The sequence below is a fragment of the Suricata suricatta genome, chromosome 2 (genome assembly GCF_006229205.1).
Source record: "Suricata suricatta isolate VVHF042 chromosome 2, meerkat_22Aug2017_6uvM2_HiC, whole genome shotgun sequence".
NCBI lineage: Eukaryota > Metazoa > Chordata > Mammalia > Carnivora > Herpestidae > Suricata > Suricata suricatta.
The window spans coordinates 170,237,798-170,264,040 of record NC_043701.1 but is presented as its reverse complement, the minus strand read 5'-3'; the positions used below and the strand labels follow the sequence as shown (position 1 = coordinate 170,264,040).

The following is a 26,243-nucleotide window of genomic DNA, read 5'->3' as shown; positions in this document are numbered from 1 at the left end:
AAGAAATTCTGAAGAACAAAATTGAAGGACTTTGGCCACGTGATTTCAAGGCTTACTACAAAAGTAGTAGTAATCAATTTAGCATAGTATTTGGCCTAAGAATAGACAGACTAGTGGAATATAATCTAAGGTCCAGAAATAGGGCTGTACCTATGTGGTCACATTTGTGACGAACGTTCCACAGCAAATCAGTGTAGCAATGACAACCTTTTTTTCTTTTCAAAGTTTGTTTATTTGGAGAGACAGAGAGAGCCGGGGGAGGGGCAGAGAAGGAGAGAATCCCAAGCAGGCTCCACACTGTCAGCAGCAGAGCCCAATTCAGGGCTTGATCTCACAAACTGTGAGATCATGACCGGAGCCGACTGTGAGATCACGACTGGAGCCGACATCGAGAGTCTCATGCTTAACAGACAGAGCCACACAGGTGCCCCAAGGACCATCTTTTAATAGAAGGCACTGGAATTATTGGATATTTGTGTGGAAAAGAAGGAACCTGAACCTGAATTCCTACATCACACTCATACACAAAGATTAACTTCAGGTGTATTATAGATCAAGACCAAGATAGCAAAGGTAAACTTATAATGTGTACGAGAACATGGACATGAACTTGGGGAGCCACCATTTTAACCAGCTACCCAGGTGATTGTTGCACAGACTGAAGTTAAGAACCTCTACTCTGATGTCCAGGTTACTCTAACCTGAATGCTCGGCGTTGTGTGAGAAGTTCATAGGGACTTTGAGTCTTTTTAATTGCACTGCTAAATAGTTAGGCTTTGCACACAGCAGGTGCTCTGTGCGCACCACGGCTGGTGGCACAGGTGAAGCCACAGTGAGACAGTGTTGCCATCCACTTACAACACCTTGTAGTTGAGATTTAGAGAACTCCCTCCGCCTTAACTGTATATTACGTATTTTCCTTCTCTTCTCTGATGGAAACATCACTGTGTTACTGACATCTTCATTGTGCAGATCGATGACCAGGGTGACAGCGAACGGTTTAAGTCGGTTTTTCACTGGGACATGAAGTCCAAGGACGGGGCAGCCGCACCTGAGAGGCAACTCCCGGTGAACGAGGTGAGAGAAGGGGTATGAACGGGTGTGGAAGGAGGGACAAGAATGACACGCTCTGCAAGTGAGATGCATCATTATCATTTTTTAAATGCTCATTTTTGAGAGAGAGAGAGAGAGAGAGAGAGAGAGAGAGAGAGTGTGTGTGTGTGTGTGTGTGTGTGTGTGTGTGTGCGTGAGCTGGGGAGGGGTAGAGAAGGAGGGAGAGAGAATCCCAAGCAGGCTCTGCACGGTCCACACGGAGCCCGATGCAGGGCATGATCCCACAAACTTGGAGATCTTGATTCCTGAGTGGAAATTGAGAGTCAGACACTGAACTGACTGAGCCGCCCAGGTGCCCTGAGGTTCTTTATTATTACTACTTCTAGAGGAATCGATTAGGCTTTCATTCCTCCAGTTTGTGGTTGCAGCTGTCTGCAGAGGACATCCATCACCGTGCCATGGAGTCATCTCCACCGCATATGCTCCCAGTCCAAACTCACTCGTCCGTTTGTCACTCCCAACCGCTGTGTTTCTGTCCCTGGGAACAGCCACCCAGGCTGGAAACCACGGCTGCCCTTTCTCCCTCTGATACTCCACTCCACTCCCCCGCTTCCCCTGCATTTCGCTCTTCATGCTGTCATCTATGTTGTCTCCTGCCCGGACCTTCAGGGGGCCTCCCGAGGTGGCCTTCTCTCCTCTGGCTTTGCCTCTCTCCAGCCTGTCGAGTGACATTGGTCACACACCACTTCTTGGATGGCCCTAACTTACTCTTCCTACTACCTGAGAATTTAGGCTCCCTCTCTAGGGAGAGTCTCATCATTTCAAAATTTCTCAGCCATTTACTTTTACTTATACATATAATATTTGCATTTCCCTCATTAAAAAAAAATCCAAAGTATCTCCAATCAGTCTCTCTGTAGAGGTACCTGTTGTTACCAGTCTTGTGGTACTCTTCCAGACTTTACTTATTTACAAATACATAATGTAATTCATTTCTTAGTACTTCCATTTGGATATGGCGACTGCCACTTATTGAGGGATCTTTAATGAATTATTTAACTGTTCTTTGGCTTTCTTATTTGTAAATTGAACTTCTCTCTTTCCAGATCTCTAAAGGGGCCTCTACCTACCTCTAGCCTGCTCAGTTCCCCATCTCTTCCCTTCAATTCCAGTCAGACTCACCCCCTCATGGTCTTTCACATGAAGCCTATCATTGCCTTCATGCTTTTATGCCTGGTGGTCTCCACTCTGGGAATTTAGTCAACAAATACTTGTGGAGCCAGTTATGTGCCAGGCACTGTTCTAGGCTGTTCGTCAGTGAACAAAACTGATGAAAGTCCCTGCCTCCATGGAACTGACCTTCTAGAATGGTTGTCCTTCTTCCTCCCTTTGCCTGTTAACTGACCTCGGCCTTGGAGGTCCAGCTTAGATTCCATATTCCTACCAAAAGTGGGGCCCACCTCATACAGACCGTTTCTTAAAACCTTGTGTTTATTGTCAGTAACAGTACATTTAAGCACACACACATTTTCTAATCGCTACCTGTTTTGTATGTTGGTTTTATCTCCCTAGATAGGCCCCAGGTGTCTTACATAAACAACTGTCTTCCCTTTTTAGGCTTTTCTTTTCCCAGTGTTAATTGCTTATCCCAGTATTAGGCACATGACGGGTAGTAGGTCTGCAAAGACCTACTGGTTAAATAATGCTGGTTAATCTTACATCGCCCATCCACAGCGAGTCCCCACTGCTCACTCTTGGTACAATGGTAAACAAAGAAATGTTAAGTTATATTTAGAACGCTTCTATGATATAAGTGAATCTCAGAAAGTTCAACTTTTTAGGATATTAGGCTATTTCCTAGGTGAGAAAAGTTACCATTCTGTTAGCTGAGACCCACCATACGCCAATAGGAATTTATAGTTTATAGAGAATTTCTCTTAATTTGACAATGTATGTGAGAGTTGCCAGGAGCGGGGGAGGGTAGATCTTACCAACCAAACGTGTAGGGTATGTGTTCATACATTTGTGTGCTTCCTTTATAGAGAGGCTATTGGACTGGATGTGCGGAAGGGAATGCGTGGTGCCCAGGAGCTCTGCCAGATCCTGAAATCGTGAGGATGGTTGAGGCCCGAAAGTCTCTTGGTGAGGTAAGGGCCCTAGACATTACTCTAGCAATTAGTTTGAATGTTTCTTTATTTGAAGATTGTGGTAGACAGACTACTGGCTCCTCCCCCAAAGATTGCCTTGTGCCAATCCCTAGAACGGTGTATCTGTTACCTACCATGGCCAAGGGGACTTTGCGGATGTGACTGAGCTAAAGATCTTGAGATAGGAATGTTACCCTAGATCACCAGTGTGGACCCAATGTAACCACAGGGTCCTTATAAGGACAGAGGTGAAAGGGTCATGAAAGGGTCAGAATCAGAGACGAGGTGATATGATAACAGATGCAGAGGTCAAAGCCATTTGGAGCCACACGTGAAAGGATGCAAGTGGCCTCTGGAAGCTGGAAAAGGTAAAGAAATGAGTCTCCTCTAAAGCCTCCAGGACGGACCAGCCCTGATGACTCATTTTATACTTCTGCCTCCAACACTGTAAGAGAGATTTTAGTAGATCTTCACGTAGAAATGGCAATGTTGGCCCAGATTATGGAAATCCTTAACGATTTGCACATGGTACCTTCTAGTCCACTCCACCTACCCAGGGCACTTGCCCTTTGAGGAAACCATTTTGGAAACTATTATTAGTCTTTGGTGACTCAGCCTTTAGCTGAAACAGAAACACAAGTGCCATGTCTCATGAGGAAAACTAATCATCGGAAGTACTCCAAACGTTAGAAGGGAAAACTAACATTTTACTCCCAGTGCTGTAGACCTAATTCTAGTAGGCAGCTTACAGAAGAGTCCCCCGCATGCTGACCTCTGCATTCACATACAAGCCATTGCGTCAGAGGGGTCACGTTCTCTTTGGGTCCCCTTGAGTTGTATCGGGTTTCATGTAATTGGATAGAAGCATTGAAGGGGAATCCCCTTGACCTGGGAACTATGCTTTCTTCGGTGTTGAGGTTGTTACTCAAATCGCCAGGGGAGTAACATTTTCAAATTTACTCCAGGTGATTGAAATGTGTTCCAACTACCTGGTAAATCCAGTTTCTTGGTCCTGTTGATGCCTGCACTTGCACTTTTACTTGTTCTCACCTCATCATATTGGCTCTCACGCTGACTTTGGTTCTGACCAGCAGGAATATACAGAGGACTACGAGCAGCAGAGGGGCAAAGGGAGCTTCCCGGCCATGATCACCCCTGCCTATCAAAGAGCCAAGAAAGCCAACCAGCTGGCCAGCCAAGTGAGTGTCCTGGTGCTTGTTCACCATAGGGCATGCTAATTTTTGTCACTAGTGACCCTCTGGGATTCAGATAAAAACCACTAAGAGTGCTTATGGATGGTAGATATCATGAGTGTGGTATTATGCAGAAAACTGTGTTCTTATCTTTTCCCTGTCTATTATCTTCTGTGCCTTGATTGGGCCGCAGCTACCAAATGGGGAGAAGACCAGGTTGCTTACCCAAAGATTGGGCCAAACAATTTCCTGAGCATTTCAGACAGTGGTTTTTATTAAGCGATGGCAGATCCGCCTGAAGAGTAGCAAAGCTTGCTGGTTAAGAGGTCTGATTTTGGGGCTACAACTCTAGGATTTGAATCCTGAGCCTCTCACTTACTAGCTGTGTGACCATGAGCAATTTACTAAGCCTCTCTGTTCCACAGCTGCTCATTTGTAAAATGGGGGAAATAATAGTCCTGCTTCGTGTGATTGTTTTGGAGAGGAAGTGAGTTACTATTTGTTAATGTTTAGCAGTGCCTGGCACTCTCTTGGACTTAACACTTTGGCATCGGTGCTTTTTAAAGAGGAGCTTATAAAGCAAGCCCGAGACTTGGCATAGGCTTGTGTGGCTTGTAGTCCGATGGAATAGCTTCAGGACAGCTGCAAGGAAAGGTCCTCACAAAGGCTGGTGGGTATGACCTTGACTCTCTGCTGTCTCTTCAACAGGTGGAATACAAGAGGGGGCATGAGGAGCGTGTGTCCACGTTCTCCACGGTGGTGGACACCCCTGAGCTGCTCCGGGCCAAGGCAGGGGCGCAGCTGCAAAGCGATGTAAGAGATGATGGAGGCCAAGACCTGCGATTCTCCTTTAAGAGCCTGCCTTCCTTTCTTCCTTGGAGGGGGGGGCGGGAGGAAGCAGTGGGGGGCCTCTGAGTCCCAGGTGGGAGCCAGGGAGAATTTTCCAAGGTCAAGGAGGGTCAAGTCAGATAAGTCAGCCAGCACAGACCTTGTGGAAACTCTTCCTTAGAGAGAAAACTTAGATAGTATCAGTAACAAATCAGGTGTATGTGATTAATCTAAAAAAAATCTGTCTTCATCACTGCAAATTATGGAACATAAACTTCTAAAGAATTTCTACCATTTGCCTCTTTACAGCCCAGTTGCTCCACAGTATAAGACTAAGAGATTATTTTTGAGAGAGAGAGAGACAGCGTGAGCAGGAGAGGGTCAGAGAGAGAGGGAGACATAGAATCTAAAGATAGGCTCCAGGCTCTGAGCTAGCGGTCAGCACAGAGCCCGACATGGGGCTCGAACCCACAAACCGTGAGATCATGACCTGAGCCGAAGCTGGACGCTTAACTGACTGAGCCACCCAGGCGCCCCGAGTTTAGTCTTCTTCTGAAGGGGAAGTTTAAGCACAAATCCACGTTCAACTTCATGACTGTCTTCCACTTGCCTTGGGTGGAAGAGCCCCTTTGGTCTCCCAAACTTGAGTGGTGGCTCCTGGAGAGCAGAAGCCTTATGGCTCTGCCCAGCCCCACCGCCTGGCCCACAGCAGGCGCTTCCTGATTATGTGTTGAATTCTGTGTTGAGTGTCTTCACGCACCAGGCGTTGTGCTGGGCTTTGGGAAAAAAGGAGGTAAATAAGATGCATGTGGTCCTTGGAGCTATGAGCCAGGAATGGTGCCCTAGGGGGACATGCAGGGGGTAAGGCAGCCCCTAGTCGGATGGCATGGTAGATAGTGGGATTGTGGCGTGAGATTCATTTTCTCGTTTTCATTTTCCAGGTGAGATACACGGAGGACTACGAACAGCAGAGAGGGAAAGGCAGTTTTCCTGCTATGATCACACCGGCGTATCAGATAGCCAAGAGAGCCAATGAGCTGGCCAGTGATGTGAGTGTCTGTGGCCGTGTTTTCACGTGAGGGGAGGAAGCAGGAAGTTTCCCGGACTTGGCGAGTCCAACATCCTGTCTGCTTTTGCACGCGCCATGGTCCGGGAAATAGATTTCCTTCATGGTTTTGAATCAGTTTTACCAAGACAATGACCTGGCATTTTTATGTCTAAGACACACTCCTTGGACCCAAGGAGAAAAAAAAACCACTCAGTTTTCCTCCCCTGGCTTCTGGGCATAGAAGGTTAAGTTCACCAGGTTTGTCCTTTGCCTTCGTTTAGGTAAGGTACCATCAACAGTATCAAAGAGAAATGAAAGGAATGGCCAGCCCAGCTGCCGGCGCTGCAGGAGTGGACCAGTACGGCCAGGTATGTGACAGTGTCACTTCCTTTCTGACGGCCGGCTCTCAGCTCAGCAGTCCACCAGCCTGGGACCCAGCCTGGGACCGTTTAATCAGGGGCTGGGCTGTGGTTTACCTTGCCCTGTTTACAAAGTGTGGATTTTCCACGCTAGAAAGCAACGACAAATAATTATACAAGGACAAGTAATTACAATAATTACTCAACCTGAGCCACGAAGGAAAAGCAGTTTCTTAGCACTTTTCCTTTTCTTTTGTAAAATAAAGAACCTGTGCCAATATGGTTGATTTGCCCAGAGTAAAGCATTCTCACCTATTTATTGAAGAATGGTCTCAAAACCTAAGACTGGCTAATTTTAACTCATCACTGTAGAAGTGTGAAAGGGATCCAAATGCACGGCTCAAAAAATATCGGGCACGTCACTGAATAGCAGGACCCATTTCTTAGAAAGTGCCCATCTTATTGAGGTTGCTAGATAAAGCAATATGCCAGAGAATGCATATCTTTTCCCCATTTCCACTTCTCACATATGTATTGACAGTGGGGGTGGGGGGAGAGGTTGAGATGATAATTAGAAACTCATTTTTATTTGTATATCCCTCTGTATCTTCTGGTACTAAACAGGTGTAGGAGAGAAAGGGAACATTATTTTTTTCACAAATGTAAGTAAAGAGCATTGGAAGGTCTAGTGTGTTTTCTGGAAGAGTCCATTCAGTGGGCTTAGTTGATTTTTTTAATTAATTGGAAAGTTGTTCAGATTTTTTGTCAGTGGGTAGATTCTACAACATACATGATTTATTCGACGTACATCATTTATGAAAGGAAGCAACTTATTTCTCTTCTTTAGAAAAATAAAATATCTCTTCATACTGGGGAGACACGTAACCCTTGGGATGTGTGTGAAAATAGATTGCAACCCCTTTGCAAATGTTTAGTTTTGAATTAAGAAGTCCACTTTATTAAATTCTAAAAGTTAATTAAATGGTCTCGGTGCTTTAAACTCAATGAAATTATATTTACCATGGTTTCATGCTTTTAAACATATTTTATAGAAGGCTCAAGACAACTTTTAAAGATCACTTTTAAACAAATATTTGGTTCCTATATTCGGCAAAAAAATATTTTGTTCTAAATATGGACAGTGCTATCTGCCAGTACATGAGCGTGTCTAGACGTTTCCACATCGATGAGCTGTAACCTCACAGTGTCATAGTTGTTTTCTTGGCTGAAGTTTCCGGTCGTGGTAATAACAAATCTAAGAATCAAAGTGGGTGTCGTTTGATAGCACTGCCAGCAACTGTTGGGAACATCAGCCTTTGTGGCATTTCCTTGTGTGATTTAATGGGACCCGCCAGGCATGAGTAGGAGGGAGTGAGAGAGAAGCAGATAGATAAACTATAAATATCTGTAGTGCCTAAAATGCCACACAATTCATTCTTTTTAGCAAGTGACTGTTTTTTTTGGGGGGGGTGGATTAGTGGACTATATCATGTAATCAACATATTGTTTGTAACCAGTCAATTCCCCAATAGAACTGAGTGTATCACTAAAAGATTTACACACCTGACATAGACACTTACAGGCAGAGAAGTTAAAATAAAGCTACGAACCAAACCTAAACCATAGAGCAGAATGGGAAAGAGGGGATTACCAAAGAATTTGAGAGCCTTTATTCTTTTTCTTTTTTTTTAGCTTAACTTTTTTTACTTATTACACTTGGCCCCAAACATTCTGGCATCCGAACATAAAAGAGCACTCAGACTGAACAGCTGTCAGTATTGGATAAAAAGGAAGCCTGGACTTTCTAATTTGACCCAGCTGTTTTAGTAAAAATGTGTGTACCATGGGCCACCTGGGTGGCTCAATTGGTTGAGCATCTGACTTCGGCTCAAGTCACGATCTCACAGTTTGTGAGTTCGAGCCCCACATCAGGCTCTGTGCTGACAGCTCAGAGCCTGGAGCCTGCTTCAGATTCTGTGTCTCCCTCTCTCTCTCTGCCTCTCCCCTGCTTGTGCTCTGTCTCTCTCAAAAATAAACATTTAAAAAAAGTTAAGAAAATGCTTGTGCCAGACTCTGACCCTGGGACGGAAGCAGGGCAGGTCCTTGCTTTGGAGGAGGCAGGAGGTGGATGGAGTCTTGAGCCCACAGGGGCACATAAGATGGTTTCTCATTTGTGGGAACAGAGATAAAGAAACCACTGATCCTGCCTGGGGCGGGACTGGGAGTGAGGGAGGAGCTCCCTGGAGAGAAGGTGGCATCTGACAGGGTCTTGAAGTCTTTTCCACTGCCAGCGAAGGTTTATGCCAGTGGATATCCTGATGGTTGCATGAGAAGGAAGTTTGCTTCTGTAGGAGTGGGTGTGTGGTGTGAGGAAGGGGAAGGAGGAAATAGGCTCAGATTATAACAGTCTGGAATACACATTTAGTCCCATCTAGAGCCTTTCGCCCCGAATATAAAAATTCAAATAGTTATTTGATGCTCTTCTTGGCAAAAAGCATACATAGCTGGGAAAATGTATCTTGCGTGTTAATCGGTTTCTCTGCAGAGATGTATTAATGGGCCTGAGGAAGGCAGCATCTGAGATTCCTGGAAGACAGAGGGACCTCCCAGGTGTCAGATATGATATGAATATTCCATGGTCTCATGGAGATTCATAGAATGTCTGCATTTATCTGGTGGAAGTGATGAAGATGATGGTGATAATCGTTACCATTTATTCAGCGCTGACTGTGTGCCAGGCACCAGCAAGCAGACCTGACCGCTGAGTCTACCATGTTAGCCACCACAGGGTATTGTTCCTAGGGTGATCCTGAAGGTCCCAGGGTGGATGGGCCTCTCCGGGAACAGGCTCTAGGAGATACCATTGCTAATCCCCCACTCATCCAGGGAGGGGAGCATCACTGACGGGAAGTTTTCCATGGCCCAGCAGGGTTACTTGGAGGACTATGAGGAGCACAGAGGAAAAGGCAGCTTCCCCGCCATGATCACCCCAGCTTATCAGAACGCCAGGAAAGCCAACGAACTCGCTAGTGACGTAAGTACTGCATCGGGAAGCCCCACAGGGCATTTTGTTAGAGCCGAGCCAGCGTAAAATGTCAGCCCTCCATTTCTCTCCAAATTTCTGATATCTGCTTCTTTTGTTCACATGGTTTGTTTGGTCACAACTGTTTGGTCACAGTTATCTGCTTCAAAGGAGACTGACACAGACCAACAATGGAACTCCCTTTAGGTCAGTTGAAACAGGTGTAGATGCTGGTCCCACCAGATGAGCCAGGGCTAGAAGAGTCTTCGCTGAATAACCCATCTAGAAACCTAGCAACCTTAGGGGAAGAGCTGATTAAAACAAGACGTATGATTATCAAACTGGGTATAACCCAGTTGATAAAATGATTTTTAGCTGCAGAACGTTGGCCAGCTGGCAGTCCTTGAAGGATGGGCTATAATTAAACTCGGTGGAGCGATGTGCACACGTAGATCTAACACAACAACTTGAGCTTGGTCTATATATAGTTAGAAGCCACCCATGGTTTTCATATCCCTCTTCCCCTTCTCCTCTACTCTGTTCCTCATCAGTTATTATACCCGTTTTCCCAGGATGGTGCACTGTTGCTTCGAGAGGACAAGTAAAACACATTACTCACTTTGCCCCTCGTTAGCCGGTTAGGTGAGAAAAAATACTGAAACCGTGGGCAGACTGGGTTTGGAATGACTCCTTTCGGTACAACTGTTTCAAGATGTCTCTTCATGCACACTTACGCATAAAGTGCACCAAGTGTGAAAAGGGCCAGTAAACTTTTAATACAAAAGGGACAGAGTAGTTTATGGATTTCATGGAGAAAAAAAGTGTCTATGATTTTTTTCATTTTCCCTTCAGAAAATTCCATTAAGTAAATGTTGACATTAAATGTGAGGTCATTTTGGAGTCACTTCTCTTCCGGAGCATGAAAACACCAACTCTCTCTTTGTGTGTTTCTTTCAGATAAAATACAGGCAGGACTTCAATAAGATGAAAGGGGCTGCACATTATCACTCCCTCCCAGCCCAAGACAACTTGGTTCTCAAGCGGGCGCAGAGCGTGAACAAGCTTGTGAGTGAGGTGTGTATGGGGGACAGCAGACGGGGCGACCCCAGCGTGAAAAATGCCATGAACGTGGCTTATGTGCTACATGTCATTCCCAGTTCCTGTGGAACGAGTGTGCCGTAGAAACCACTGACAAGAGAGCTCAGAATCAAACACATGGAACTTAAAATTAAGTTTCCCCTAGGGTTCAGGGTTCAACAGTATCTTCTCGAATTCTCACAGGGTGTAGATTGTCAGACGTTTCGGGCAGTAGATTTTTGGATGCGGACTACTGCCCTAGCCAATCCTGGTCACAGTATGTCATTGTTACAGAGTGGACATCCAACATTGCAGCTCCCTCACCTTCCTGTTATTCTGGCCAGATTTCCCAGAAGCTGTGTGTGTCGTATGAATTCCCATTCCCTTGGGGGCATGACGGGCTGCCAGACTTGTGTGTGTTGTTTGGTCTGCCCAGTGATTCAGATTTGTTGAATTGCTGGGGCCCTGGCAAGGATGTAACCCCTGGAGCTCCCAAATCCTTATCGTGCCCTCCAGTCCTTTCTTTCACAGCAGCCTCTCACTGGCATTTCCTCTCTGGATCCTAAAGGCATCTGAGTTAGCAACCTCTTGAATGACAGCTATTAAAAGTACTCCTGTTAGTCAGTTATCCGCAACTCAGAACTAGATATTCAGATAGCCTAAAATATTTTTCTTCTCTGACCTCACAAGGTCAGTCCTTAACCCCGAACTATTACTTACTCTGTGGTCCTCTAACCTTGGGCTGCTCAGAATCACCAGGAGTGATCTTATCAGGACACTCACGTATTTTGGAGTCATAGATGGGTGCCTAGGTCTTGGAATCTGCACTTTCAACAAATGTTTGAGATGGTTCTGATGCTCCAGGCCAGAGGTCAGCGGACTACAACCTGAGTGCCAATCCGACCCATAGCCTGGTTTTGTAAATAAAGTTTTATTGGAACACGGCCACATCATGGTTGGTTACATATTGTTGATGACTGCTTTCACGCCACAAGAGCAGAGACCAGTATTTGCCAGACCTTGCTCTTAATTCACAGAACAGTAGATCTAGATGGAACCTTTGAAAGTGTTAGGTGCTCACTTTGTCATAGGTCTGGAGAAGTAAAGCGTCTTATTCTGGTTCAGAGAAACTTTTAGGAATAGAACTGGAACCCAATCTCTGAAAGTACAGTTTTTTTCTTTTTACATTTATTTATTTTTAAGAGACAGAGAGAGACAGAGAATGAATAGGGAAGGGGCAGAGGAGAAGGAGACACAGAATCTGCACTTGATCTTAGCCAAAAGGCCGAAAAGTGATGGGGAGACACAGAATCTGAAGCAGGCTCCAGGCTCTGAGCTAGCGGTCAGCACAGGGCCTGATGCGGGGCTCAAACCCACGAACTGTGAGATCATGACCTGAGCTTAAGTCAGATGCTCAACCGACTGAGCCACCCAGGCACCCCGAAAGTACAGTTTTACCACCCAGGAAAAAAACTGTTAACATTTTGGCCTTTTTCTGGGTGAAGATACTATATGCTAGTTTATGAATATGAAGACATTTATAGATTAGAATTCAACTATATTTACAGTTTGGGATACATTTTTTTCACTGTACATCAGATTGTGAGCATTATAAATGCATCTTGCATACTTCAAAAAAGCATATTTCCACCATATGTTTTATAAGATAGGATAACAAATTACATATATATAATTTTTGGTAAGACATCACAAGAGAACCTTTGGTTTCCTTTCGCTGTTATGTTTATCCAGTAAGATACACCGGTCATGCTCTATTCATGGTACTCAGTCTTCAGCTGCCTCCTCGAATTACCCAGGACAACTCGGAGCCTATTTAATGACTATAGTCTTACATCTTACATCCAGTTACCCAAGAGAGCACAACTAGCCAACCCATTTAAAATTAGAAACACTATGTGCATCTGTTAGTGGTCTCATTTATTATTCTCCTTGGTAAAGCAACTTTTTGGGCTATATTTTATTGAGGTGTATATATGGGGAAGTGTAGAGGTCATGTGTGCCTAAGGGAAAAGATTTCCACAAGCGACACATCTATGCACTTAGCCTCCAGATCCAGAAACAGAACATGACTCAGACATGCCGCTCACAGTCCCACGGCACTTTCCCCCGAGAGACCACTGTCCCGATTTCTCAAACCCGTTTCACCACTTTTGGGGATATATGAAATCTTACCGTAGTTTCTCTTGAAAGGGACTATATCTCTTTAATTTTCAGAACCAAATCGCTGATTTACTTATTTATTATTTGAAAGGGAAACATGTACTGTTTACTTACAGTATCTCATGCCTGGTATTTTTAAATGATGGGTTGAAAGTTTTCTAAAAATATCCTGGCAAAGTCCTGGTGACATTTTTCAAGAGTGACTTTGGGTTTGGTTCTACTGTGCATCTGTGTTTTGGTTTCCAAGGTGGAATATAAGAAGGACCTGGAAAGTAGTAAAGGTCACAGTATCAACTACTGTGAGACGCCTCAATTCAGGAACGTGAGCAAGATCTCAAAATTCACCAGTGATGTGAGTTTCTAACACGTCAGCGGTTGTTTGGGGCTTTTTCCCCGAGCTAATTTCTAGGTCTCTTAAGAGACAGTGTCTGTGAATATACCTGTTTGTCTCAGAAGCATGGCCTCTTCGGCATGAATACCCGAGAGTTTTGGTTAAGGTTGCCTGCAGGAAGTAGGCCATGTCAGTGTTAAATTCTGTCACATCCCCCGCCACGCACTTGGCCTGGAGTCCTCATGGTCGCACCCCTCTTCTTGTGTTCGTCCTGTGCAGCGGAATCTGGCTCCTGGCGGTGAATGCGGGGGAGGGAGCCTGGCTGAGCATGTGACATCCCCTCTCCATGTGACCTCATGCTTCTTCGTTAGTACCCGATCATTTAACCTGGGGACCCAGGTGGTCTTTCTTCACTGTGCGGATGAGCAGATACACGCTAGAGTGGCATTTGCAAGTTTGGAAATTCTCAGAGGAGTTCTGGGGATGCTTCCTTGAGTACCTCAAGGACCTACACAGCTACATAGATGTGATTTTATTTCCTCTTAGCTGCATATAATAGTAGAATTTACAATCATGAGGGAGTTTGTAAGGCTCAAGGAGGAATTTATTGCCTAAATATAGGGGTTAAGACAATCAGCTTTGGAGTTCCATAATTAGCCAAGTGTTTGACCTTGGGCCACTTGTTCAAGCTCTCCGAGCACTTCGTCCACCTGTAAACTGGGGATGATACTAAGTCCTCCCACCCCGGGGAGTATTTGTGAAGATGAACTGAGTAGGATCATGTCTGATATATGGTGAGAGTATTTGTCTAAAGAATCTCAGTGCCTAGAACTCAGTGGCTTCCCAGGGGAGATGATTTTAATGTAGCTTCATTGGAAGCTACCCACATGTTCCTATTTATGACTTCTTTGGCGTCCTGTTTTGCTTTTCTCTTCATCTGGTAAGCTGCATTTGGGATGTGACATCCTTATTTCACGTGGTTTTGGTCGTAACCAATTTGTGGTGTAAAGGAATCACAGAATTTGGCAAAGCTCAGGTTACATTCTCCGTATAATTAGAAATGGAGGTAATAGCATGCAGTGATTTGTACCAGCCCGAGCATGGGGCTTTGCCCTGAGCACCTGCATCATCAGTGCCTGCCCATTGGAGAGTTCCACACGCTCAGGGTAGGTTTTCATATGGGAAATATCTGGTATATTTACAATTAGAAACGCTCAAAGAAGACTGGGTCTGTTTTGTGCTGTCTGTGCTCACCCAGATCCTGTGTTTGGTTATGTGCCTGTGTGCTAGTCTCACTCCAGCCTCTTGTGCTTGCTTGCAATGTAAGCGGTTTTGCTAAAAGAAAAAAGATTTTGTATTTAGTGGATGATGGCTACTTCAGTAGATTCTATTTAATCATTTATATTAACAATTTAGTACATTAAGATGAGTAGTAATTTATATTCAACAGGTTGGGAAGAGAATGCTTTTATTGAAAGTTTTTTGTTTCCATGTAGAATAAATATAAAGAAAACTACCAGAACCATATGAGAGGCCACTATGAAGGAGTTGGTATGGACAGACGGACACTCCATGCTATGAAGGTTGGAAGCCTGGCAAGCAATGTGAGTCCTAGTTTGTAGGGCCTATAGATCTGGGGACCTGTTGGGGTGGAGGGAGGAGAAACATGAATATTTCAGCCAATTCTTTTTCAACTTCCCTTTGTAGAAGTCAGTGTTCTATTGTGTAAAGTAAACATTAACCAACACAACCAAAGCTAGGTTGACAGTTTCCAAAAGCTAACATTTATCGATCTCAGCTTTCTCTGGCTTAACGAGTTCTTAAATCTGTTATCCTGGATCTAGTGTGAGAAAAGCGTTCAGTTTGTGAGAGAGAGAGAGAAATGGCTGAGCATAATTTTTGAAATCCCTCACACAGTGTTTGTGATTTGTTTAGTATTTAGCATTTATTTAGTATTGTGATTTATTTAGAGTTGGTTGGTTGGTTGATTGGTTTATTCATTTATTCAGAGGTAGTGTTCATTGAAGACCTCCTGTGTGGAAGTCTTGGTCAAGGTGGTAGGACAACAAAGTAGATCAGATACCATCGTGTGGAATCTGCTAATCTCTCCTTGGCTTTGTCAATTCAGTTGATGGCTTTGCAAATGTCAAGTTGTAAATCTTGGAGGTACAGGGCACCTACAAGAAACCGATTTCATTATTAAAACACACAAATGTCAAATTTCCTCTTCTTGAGAATGTCAAATTTGGCCTATAGAAAAAGAAATTTTTAAATCTTGACTTTTCATTTATTTTCTGGGGGTTCAGCCAAGAAGCTCTTTCATCATATACCCCATGTGCCATGGTTTCCCTTTGTAAAGGGTTCCATCATTAATAAGAAAGATAAAACAAAAATATGCTACAGATGGAAGTTCACTAATTTTGGATTAATTAAGAAGAATTCAAATTAATTAAAGGCAGAGTATGAACACAATTTAATTTCCCTTGGAGGTGGTGAAACTGAATTAATTTTATTTCTGATTACTTTTTAGAAATTTCCTATGTTATTCAAACAAAGTCAAAAGAAAGTGGGGACTAATTTCTTTTTTCTCGTTTTTTTTTTTCCCTTTGTGTTTCAGATTGCCTACAAGGCTGATTATAAGCATGACGTCGTTGACTACAACTACCCAGCCACTCTCACCCCTTCCTATCAAACCACAGTGAAGCTGGCTCCCTTGAAAGATGTAAGTCCTCTTCCAGTAGCACCTCTGCATTATTGCTTGTCCCTTCCTCCTGTGGAGGGATTCTTACGTACAAAGATGGAAAGAGACAAGATACAACAGTTCATAACAGATGGAAGGGATTGGGAAGGGGAACTTTTCCACCAGGAAGCCCATGTATGCATGTTTGGCAACTCTTAGATTTCCCAAGTAAAGTGGAGACAATCCTGGTTCCATCTTGAAAATAACCTGCTATTCAGTTTCTCCTTTTAGAATTTGATAGAATATATTTGCCATTGGGCACATTGAAAGTAATCGTTCCTTAGCAATGAGGGGCTTTTTTTTTTAACTTAAAGTTTTGGAGTATGATACGTTGAAGGACTGCAGGAAGTAAAATAAAATGGCTAAAAGGTGAGAAGAAGTGGTAATGTTGACTTCATTGTCTCTCAGGAGCACTTGGGAAACTGGATGTATTTCTTAATTATTATAGCAGTGATTTTGCTTATGTATAGTTTGGCTTGTCCCAATGAAATAGGTATAATTAATTAAATTTACTATTGTCTAGGTGTTGGAATTTTACCGTATATGCTTATTACAGGAAATTTAGGCAATACAGAAAAGTACAAAGAGAAAGATTAAAGTCTTCTGCTATCTTAAACAGCAGTTAAGGTGGTTTAGACCTGAGTTCACATCACAGTTATTTGCCAGTGATGGTTATCTCCAACCAATCAATAATTTAACAAATAATTCAACGCATATTTATTGAATGTGCAGTGCTACATTCCTTAACATTGCTTTGGGATCTGCACGACTCCAGTAGTTGACCTGGGTTTTGCTCTTGGTAAATAGGTCTTCAGATCACCCACCCTTTTGCTCAGAATGGGAGCCCTGTCCGGTTCAGCTGGGCATCTCATGTTGAACACAGTTTACAGGACAATCATTGGCAAATGATAATGTAGTGAATGAAATGGGCCTTTCAAATGTACAGCAAAGCAAAGAATGGGAAGTCAAGGACTATAAAGGGCCTAAGCTTTGCTGCTGCTTTTCCCAGGAAGTTGGGGAGGGTTGACCTTCTCACTTCACCTTGATGAAACCCAAGGTCACATTTAACCACCTAAGCCACTTCCTTCCTTTTTTGGCTGCATGTGCTACCTGGGAAACTTGAGGACCAAGAGCACCTCATTAAAACATGAGTGTGTGCTCAGTCTGTAAAACTCCATCAATCACACCTGAGAGCACACCCATAAGGAGAGAGATTCCTACAACTTTGTACTCTGGTCGTAACAGGACTTGCTCTTACGTGTGTCTTTGTAAGGCTGGGGATCAAACTATGCCCCTGAAATACAGCCTGCTCAGCTGCACAAGTCTGATAGGGGAATCAAACCAGACGGGATTAGAAATACTAATTAGAAGCAGGGGGAGATTCTGAAGCCCAAGAAGCAGATCCAGGTTCCAGAGATGTTTAGTTTGACCACACAGTGTTGACAAAGTAATTGGATCAACTTATAGAGATTTTGAGAGCTCATATAAAAGTTCATATTTTCATCTATTCTGGAAAAATCTAAAAGTTCTAGGAATGCCACCCTAGTTCCTGTGTGAGAGCAACTGGCTAGGACTGACTGACAGCTGCTCTGTGTCCTCTTACTCTCCTCTACCTTCCCTTCCTGGCTCCTGTGTGAATTTGAATTCACCACCCCATAATGTAGAGACTTAGACACAGGAAGTATTGGGGGAAGGAAGTTTGGGGGATCCATTACAAGAACATTTATGGTCTCTCTGTCTGGTGGCTCTAAAGGTGGTCAGACAGCTATGAAATGAAATAAACAAGCCATGGGTCTTTAATTAGAGAGCATTCTCTTCAGATGGATTTTATCAACACTGATAGCATTAAAATGAGACTCCATCCTCAGCAAAGAGCTTCTTCAGCAAGTAGATTGAAGCAATGGCCAACCATCTGTGATGTTGCAGGGATGTGATTAATCTTGGAGACTGTTAATTATGTCCCGCAGAGGAGAGTAATTGTGCTCTGCAACATACTTAATGCAGAATGATTGGGAAGGAATATGCCTTAAAAAATACAGTTTTCATGACATTTTATCATGCATAACTCTGAACTCTAACAGACTCTTTATTATGAGATGATAATTTTGCCTCTGAGTTAAGGCACTAGGAAGCCACTGTACTATAATATCATTAATGGTTGACATTGAAATGACTTTATATTTCCTACTTTTCCTATGTACTCCATGTCCACAACCCAGAATGTGCAGAAAATTTTCTCCCTGGACCATTAACCAAAAAGCACAAAGCGATGCCGTTCTTTATCTCCAAATCCAACAAAATACCCTGTGGCTCAGTGTCAGGAAAGGTCAATTTTCCTAGATCCTATTTTAGGAGTTAATTTGTAAGTCATTTGTTCATACCCAGAATATATTTGCCTGTCTAAACAATGGTAGCTTTAGCTACGGGGGAATCCCTGCTTCATCTGTAAGAAAAAAAAAAGTTCCAAGCACCCTGGCTTTGGCAAACCAGGATTCCAAGGAGAGCCACTTTGGCTGACATTAGCTGGGTGACCTTGGGCAAATTAGTTCTCTGGGACTCAGTTTTCACATTGTAAGGTGGGGATAATAAGAATGGCTCCCCTCGGGGTGGTTGGATTAAACGCATCAATGTGTGTGAAGCACTTGAACTAGTACCAGGCACATAGTAAGTGCTATTGTTAAGCCATGATTGTTATTAGCCCACGTTGGGCCAGGCAAGAATGGAGTGACTACATGGAAGAGAGGAAGGATACAATGGCCTTTAGGTCTGTTTCACTTGAGTCACTGGGCTTTAAAAATATTAAACTATTTGTCAGCCTTTAAAAATGGCAAGACTTGACGTAATAAAATGGATTTCTGGTTTCTTTGGAATAACTGGAAGATCTGAAAACTCTGGCCCTGCACTATTGCACTGTAACTGTTTCCCAGAGCTGAATAGCAGCTCCTGGACTTTGCCACACTCCCCACCACTCCCTATTGCTTCCCCAACAATGAGGCCAAACCGTCAGCCCCTACCAGCACTTCACCTGTGCCCAGCTAGGGGTCTGTCTAGCTGTCACAGACTTTGTGACCTTTGGGCTGCAAAGTCTCCCTGAGGTGAGCTGTCGCCTATGAAGGCAGCAATAGGAAGTAGCAGCCGGCAGATAGAATGGGAGGCATCAGACGCTAGACAGACAGCAAGTGCGAGGACAGTGCAGTGGTGGCCACAGGTGTGAGCCCCTTGCAGAGGGCAAGGCCAGTGGCCAGAGACAGTAGGTGGAGGTTTGAGCAAGAGAGCTAGTAGACAGTGGGGACTCAGCAAAGGGGTGTGACATTCCTAGGCATGACCTAGGCCTAAAGAAGCTGCCACCCTTCGTGGGAGACCCAGTGGGGGCTTGGGCTCCAGGCAATACAATGGAGGCATGAAGACTGGATGTAGGGTGTTCAGTGATGTCGATGCTGTGAATGAAGCCAGGGTGTAGCTGACAGGAGGGCCCAGCCAGGAGCCTGTAGACAGAGGGGCTCAGGTGTCCCAAGCTACTGGGTCAGTTTGGGGTCCTGGGCGCAAGGACCCACCTGAGATATCTGTGGACAGCGCTGCAGCAAGTTTGCTCCCTCTGTGCAGAGTAGCCTTCTGTGACTGTTTGTTGAAGGAATGCATGAATGAACAAATGAATGAATGACAGAGGACCCACAGGCAGAAGGGAAGAAGGTCAGGTTTAGGTTACGGATGCGTTAAGTGTTCCCTCCTTTACCTGGACTGAGGGCCAGCCTTGGTTAAGTTGTGGAACAGGCCGTTTGCCATCCACCACCTCAGCTCGTCTGCATCCCAGCTCCCCTTCCACGCGGGCTGGGCTCCGCACCCTCCTCACTCAGCTCCCCCCCTCCGCCCCTTCCCTTGTCACCTGCCATCAGGCCACAGACATGTGTTCCTTTACCTCTCTGCTCAGTTCACATTCTCTCTACAGTGGATCTTAGGCATGTTTGGAGGAAAATAAGATGATTTTGGATGAATGTCTTCTCATGGTAATCCTTGAATCTCTGCAGGGTAAATTGTATTTTCCAAACCCACGAGAAAACCCACGAGCCCCTGGGGTCTTGAAATGGTGGGAAACCCGAAAGTGAGTGCAGTAGGCAGTGCTGGAGGTTTATCTTACCTCCTTTCCTTCTGAGCCCGCCCACCCTTCTTCTTTCATGAACATGCCAAGCTTTCGGCCGTGTTCTCAGGGACTCTGCCAGGGTGGAAGTGAGGGCCAGGCCCGGACGGGTACACAAGGTGAAGACACGTGAAGCCATCCTCACGCAGAGCCACTGATGCGCCTTTGCCTCCTACATAGACATGCCTCTGGCCTCAGTTGGACTTTTTCTCCCTCTTGCATTTTTCTTTCCCTTTTTAACAAACCTCTTTTCTTTTGAAGCATAAAACATATATAGAAAAGTACATTAAGCATAGATAGGTGGCTTGAATTATTACACAGTGACCTTGTACATGTGTTTCCATTGGGAATGCGCCTAGGAATAGAATTGTTGAGGCCTAGGGTCTCTGTGTGTGTGTGTGTGTGTGTGTGTGTGTGTGTGTGCGCGCACGCGCGCACGCACGCATGCCAAAGCACCATATTGGTTCCCAAAATGGCTGTGCCAACCCGCGCTTCCGCCAGCTGTGCTGTGAGAGTTTCTGCAGCTCCACATCCTTGCCAGCCCTTGGTATAGTCAGTGGTTTCAATGTTCACTCTTCAGGCAAATGCGGAGGGATGTCTAATTGCAGTTTTAATATGCATTTCTCTGATCCATAGCAATAATAATGAGCATGAGCACCTTTACCTGTTCTCACTGCTCACTGTGTGCCTATTCAAGTCAGTCACTCTTCAATTGTTTATTTTGTTTTGTTTTTCTATCTATGGGCTTGGAGAGTCTGTTGATTTCCAATGGGAATCTTTGATCCTTTTTGTAGACATCACAGAATCACAACTCTGCTGAGCATCGAGGCAGGGAACTCCTAAGCAAATCTTAGAGAAAAGTGATTTTTGTTTATTTGTTTGTTTTAACCAGGTCAACTATAGGCAAAGCATTGACAAGTTGAAATACAGCTCTGTGACCAATACCCCTCAGATTGTCCAAGCCAAAATCAACGCCCAGCAACTGAGTCATGTAAGTAACCTGCCCTCGTCCAGCCAGGGGTGGGAGACGCACAATCGCTTTGTGATCCCTGGATATCTGGCTCCCAAAGGATGTGGCTTTCATTATTGGCAACATATGTCCTGTGACAGCCATGAAATGTCACCCTCCCCTCAATTTAAGCTTTTTATTGTGGAAAATTCCAGATATATTTAAATGTAGAAAGGATAATGTAATAAATCCCCGTGTATCCATCACTCAGCTTCAACCACTATCAACTCATGGCCAGTCTTGTTTCATCTATTTGTCCATCCACTCCCCCATCTTGGGTTATTTTCAAGAAGACCAAAGGTTATATAATTTAATCTATCAATAATTTAGCATAAATCTCTAAAAGATACCAAAATGCTTAAACATATTTATACAATTTTAATATATCCCAACAAAAAACTAATAGTAATTCTTAATACCACCAGTGTCTACTAGCGTCCAATGTTCTGAGGATCTCATAAAGTTATCATGTTGTTTTGCAGCTTGTGTGACACGGAATCCAAATGAGGTCCATGCTTGTGAATGGTTGACAGCGCTTTAAGAGTCTTTTCATCTTTAAGTTTTCCTGTTTTTCTCTTTTCTTTCTTGCAAGTTGTTTATTGAAGAAACCGGACTATTTATCCTGTTGTGTTCCCCACTGTCTGAGCTTTGCTTACGGGATCTCTGTGTGGACTTACGTGTTCCTCTGGTCTCCAAATGTCCCATAAAATAGTAGCTAGATTTATAGGTTGGATCAGGTTCAGGTTCAGTTTGGGGCCAAGGATGCTTTTCAGATGATGCTGTATTTTTCCACTGGCAAACACCTAATGCGTGGTTGACTCTTTTTTTGTATGTAGACTTAGATGGCTTTTTTTTTCTGATGTGAGCAGCCCTTTGATAGTTACTCCCAGAGTATCTACTCTGCATATAGCAAGATGTTCAGCAGTGTAGCACATTAAAAAAAATAAAAATAAAAAAGTTCTATATCCACAGTGCTTCAAAGGAGAGTTGGTGAAATAACCACAGGGAAATCTCTTATGAACTCACAACACTGAGTGTGCCTTTGAGTCGTCTTACGTTTCATTTGACCTCTTTAATCAGCTAATTTAAAACACTCATAAACCTGCAGGCTTCCTCGTCAAATGCCTTTTCCAGAAACTCCTTGTCAGCTCTTGGGTAGGAGAGGGAAGTGAAAAAGAGAGCCTGGCCTCCAAAATTCACCTTCTGTCTGTATAAAAACCTTGCATTTACCCCATGGGTTGATTTTAAATCCGACAGGTGAATTATCGCGCTGACTACGAGAAAAATAAGTTGAATTACACACTGCCACAGGACGTACCTCAGATGGTGAAGGCCAAAGCCAATGCTGAACTATTTAGTGAGGTGAGCAAGCGATGGAGGTGAGAGTGTGGGAGGGGTTGTGTAACCTCTGTGAAGATGAGGGCGCCGGTCCCAACAAGCAGGCGCTGTTCTGTTTGGTGAGAGACATTCATCAGAGGCTCCCATCATGTTATTGTCTTGAATTTTGCCATCTTGTGGCCCATGGCAGTTCGCTGGGGATAAACTGAGCATAGAAATGCAATTCTCATTATCCAAGCATGTGTGTGGCATGTGCTTCAACACACACACACACACACACACACACACACACACACGCCATCATCATCATCATCATCCTCATCCTGGTGACTTCTGACCAGTGCTTTGCTGTGTGGAGAAAATTTAAATTTTGAGATCAATCTTTTTAAAATTATTTTTTTTATGTTTTTTAAATTTATTATTGAGAGACAGAGCGAGAACATTGGAGGGGCAGACACAGAATCTGAAGGAGGCTCCAGGCTCTGAGCTATCAGCCCAGAGCCTGACACGGGCTTGCACTCACAAACCACAAGATTATGACTTGAGCTGAAGTTGGACGCTTAACAGACTGAGTCACCCAGGTGTCCCCCCTTTTTTAAATGTATATTTATTTTTGAGAGAGAGAGCGAGAGAGAGAGAGTCAGAATGCAAGTAGGGAAGGGGCAAAGAGAGAGGGAGACAGAATCTGAAACAGGCTCCAGGCTCTGAGCGCTCAGCACAGAGCCTGATGCAAGGCTCAAATCCGAAAACCGTGAGATCGTGACCTGAGCTGAAGTCGGACACTAAATTGACTGAGACACCCAGGCACCCCATGTTTTGAGATCAATCTTAATCACTAGATTCTTCCTGGAGTCACCAGGGGTTTGAGATTAGGCTTCCCATTCTAGATGGGGGCAGGAGAAGGAAAAAAGGAACAAGCATTTATTGAATGCCTGCTCTGTGTTGCCCACTGAGATAGGCAACCTGTATATGAAATATTCAATTATCGTAGCCCCAAGGACCCATTTATTACAGGGACACAGTAGCATGGGCTTTGGTAGGAGAATCCCCCAGGTCAGATGCTGGCACTGCTGTTTGTAAGCTGTGTGACCCATGTGAGGTCATTGATGTCTCTGAGCTTCACAGCCTAATGCAAAGTATATACAGTTGATGAGTAGAAGGCACTTAGGAAAGGCCAATAAACTGAAGGTGTTGTTACCATGGTAATATCAATGCCTTCCATCTTTACCAGGTTGGCATCTGTTTGCATGTTCTATATCCAGTTTATCCCCACAGCAGCCCTGAGACAGATAATAGATTTTTTTTTTTTTCCAAATGGCAAAGTAAGGCTGAAAGAGCTCATGTACTTTCCCCAAGGTCTCATGATCAGGAAACAACAGAGCTAGGATGGACACATGGCTCTTCTCTTTGTCCTAGCCCATCCCCTCTGCCCCGCACAGCCCCAGAGCTCAGGAATCAGCAAACCGTGTCAATAACTGCTGTTACCATTTTGACAATCATAGGCAAGATTCCGGTCCGCAGACAGATGAAGACACCAGCTTTGTGGATGGTGTCGTCGTTTTAAACGTCTTTTTAACTTTCGGCAGGAATGTGGATCGTGACTCCTATTCACCTGTGTTTCTGTCCGCCAGGTGAAGTACAGAGAAGGCTGGGAGAAGGCCAAGGGGAAAGGCTTTGAGATGAAGCTGGATGCTATGTCTCTGCTGGCCGCCAGAGCCGCTGGAGAGCTTGCGAGCAATGTAGGTATTCTCTCATTAACTCAGAAACGCATAAGAAATGCTTCCAAGAAAATGCCAGTGGTCCTGCGGGGGGAAAAAATAATGACTGCTAACGTTGTAAACATCACGCCTCTTTAATCTTCTTCTGGGTTCGTGAACGATGGGGAGGTTGTTTTCAGAATTGTTCCCCTTGCCTGTCAATACCAGAGCCCCTTCGATGGCAAAGTTTCTTTTCCCCTTACAGTATAATTTTTTCCTTTCTCTCAAGATTAAGTATAAAGAAGAATATGAAAAATCAAAAGGCAAAGTCATGGGAACTACGGACTCCAGGCTTCTGCACTCTCTGCAGGTTGCCAAGATGAGCAGTGAGGTAAACTGTTTTCTGTCCTCAACACTTTACTCAGGCTCCTGCTACTTTAAAAGTCCTTCCAGGGCCAACTTTACCTGGGACTGCTCCCTTTTTTATTGACTTCCATCTCCAATTTCTTTCCTCGTTTGCATGAGAAGTGTGTTTGCCTTCTTTATTTAGCCAAAGTGTACTGTTCTTTTTAAAATAGGGGCGCCTAGGTGGCTCAATCAGTTAAGCATCCGACTTTGGCTCAGGTCACGATCTCACGGTTCATGGGTTCGAGCCCCTTGTTGGGCTCTGTGCTGACAGCTCAGAACCTGAAGCCTGCTTCAGATTCTGTGTCTCCCTCTCTCTCCACCCCTTCCCCTGCTCGTGCTCTGTCTCTTTCTCTCAAAAATAAATGTTAAAAACATTAAAAATAAAATAGATGAGAGGTGTGGCCCCTAATGGTGACCGCTTTCTACTGCTCAAGGTACAAAGGGGCCTGGGCACAGCTATTTATTCCACAGATGTTTACCAAGCAACGACTATGGGCAAGATCCTGTGTAAGACATCGGGGCTAGAAGAATGAACAAGACATAACAGATTCCTCCGAGTGGAGCTTCATTCTATGGGGAGAGTTAGACACCAAGCACGCTGTCTATTGTGGCAATATCCTGGATGACTCCTGTGGCCATGACACACTTGATATTCAAATTATTTAGCAAATGACTGGGTCATCTAAACTCTAACCAATCGAAAAGACACTCCTTATAAACGACTGTAATGGCTGGGGATTAACCTTGGTAAATGTCACTTACCAAAATCCTTTGGAGAAGGGGAGTTCTGCTGCAAGGGACACACTTGGTTTCAGATCAGGTCTTCCCTGTCAAACCGCACCAGCCAAAAAGGACACATGAGCATTGAGTTTCTGCCTTACAATTGCTGCTCCAAGTTATGCTGCTTGCATGATGCAGCCAGATATAATTCCCTGATGAGTCATTAAGTAGCCATGGTTTAAATAGAATGAGAGAGTTGGCATCTGGGTTGCCATTTTGGATGTGCCTACGGAACAAGATCTGTGAAGTGCATAGTCATGAAATATACAGAGACATTGAGAATTTGGCTTTAGTTTAGACGAGAACAGAATGATACTTCTTATTTCCTGTTGGGGCAGTTGGGGCCAAAAGGATGGTGTCTTACCCAAAGTTGTGTAGTAGTCAGTAGTAAAAGTAGAGGGGTAGAGAATTAGATCCTAGAACTCTAACTTATTGGAACTGTACTGATTCTACTGTAGCATGCTACTTTTCCTCACCACCACACCACCAGCATCACTGTCACCACTGTCAATACTGACATCACCACCACCATCAGTATCAGCATCACCACCACCATCATCACCATCACCACCACCATCATTACCATCACCGCCACTATCACCACCACCATCACCATCATCACCATCACCATCATCATCATCACAACCACCATCGCCACCACCATCATCACCATTGCCACCATCATCACCATCACCACCACCATCACTGCCACCACAATCATCACTTCCACCACCATCACCACCACCATCACCATCACCACCATCACCACCATCATCACCATGATCACCATCACCATCACCACCACCATCACCACCATCACCACCACCATCATCACCATCATCACCATCACCACCACCATCACTACCATCACCACCATCACCACCATCACCACCATCA

At 44.4% G+C, this 26,243-nt stretch overlaps 1 protein-coding gene across 1 annotated transcript in view; it reads left to right on the top strand.

The window, feature by feature from the left end:
- Positions 1-26,243, top strand: part of NRAP (nebulin related anchoring protein) — a 69,490-nt gene that overhangs the window by 5,191 nt on the left and 38,056 nt on the right. The window contains exons 4-18 of the mRNA XM_029920396.1: positions 973-1,077; positions 3,096-3,200; positions 4,295-4,399; positions 5,102-5,206; positions 6,163-6,270; positions 6,551-6,637; positions 9,558-9,662; positions 10,608-10,724; positions 13,156-13,260; positions 14,736-14,843; positions 15,857-15,961; positions 21,007-21,105; positions 22,381-22,485; positions 24,093-24,200; positions 24,448-24,549. Coding sequence (XP_029776256.1) covers positions 973-1,077; positions 3,096-3,200; positions 4,295-4,399; positions 5,102-5,206; positions 6,163-6,270; positions 6,551-6,637; positions 9,558-9,662; positions 10,608-10,724; positions 13,156-13,260; positions 14,736-14,843; positions 15,857-15,961; positions 21,007-21,105; positions 22,381-22,485; positions 24,093-24,200; positions 24,448-24,549 — 1,569 coding nt within the window. The remainder of the gene's footprint in view (positions 1-972; positions 1,078-3,095; positions 3,201-4,294; positions 4,400-5,101; positions 5,207-6,162; positions 6,271-6,550; positions 6,638-9,557; positions 9,663-10,607; positions 10,725-13,155; positions 13,261-14,735; positions 14,844-15,856; positions 15,962-21,006; positions 21,106-22,380; positions 22,486-24,092; positions 24,201-24,447; positions 24,550-26,243) is intronic.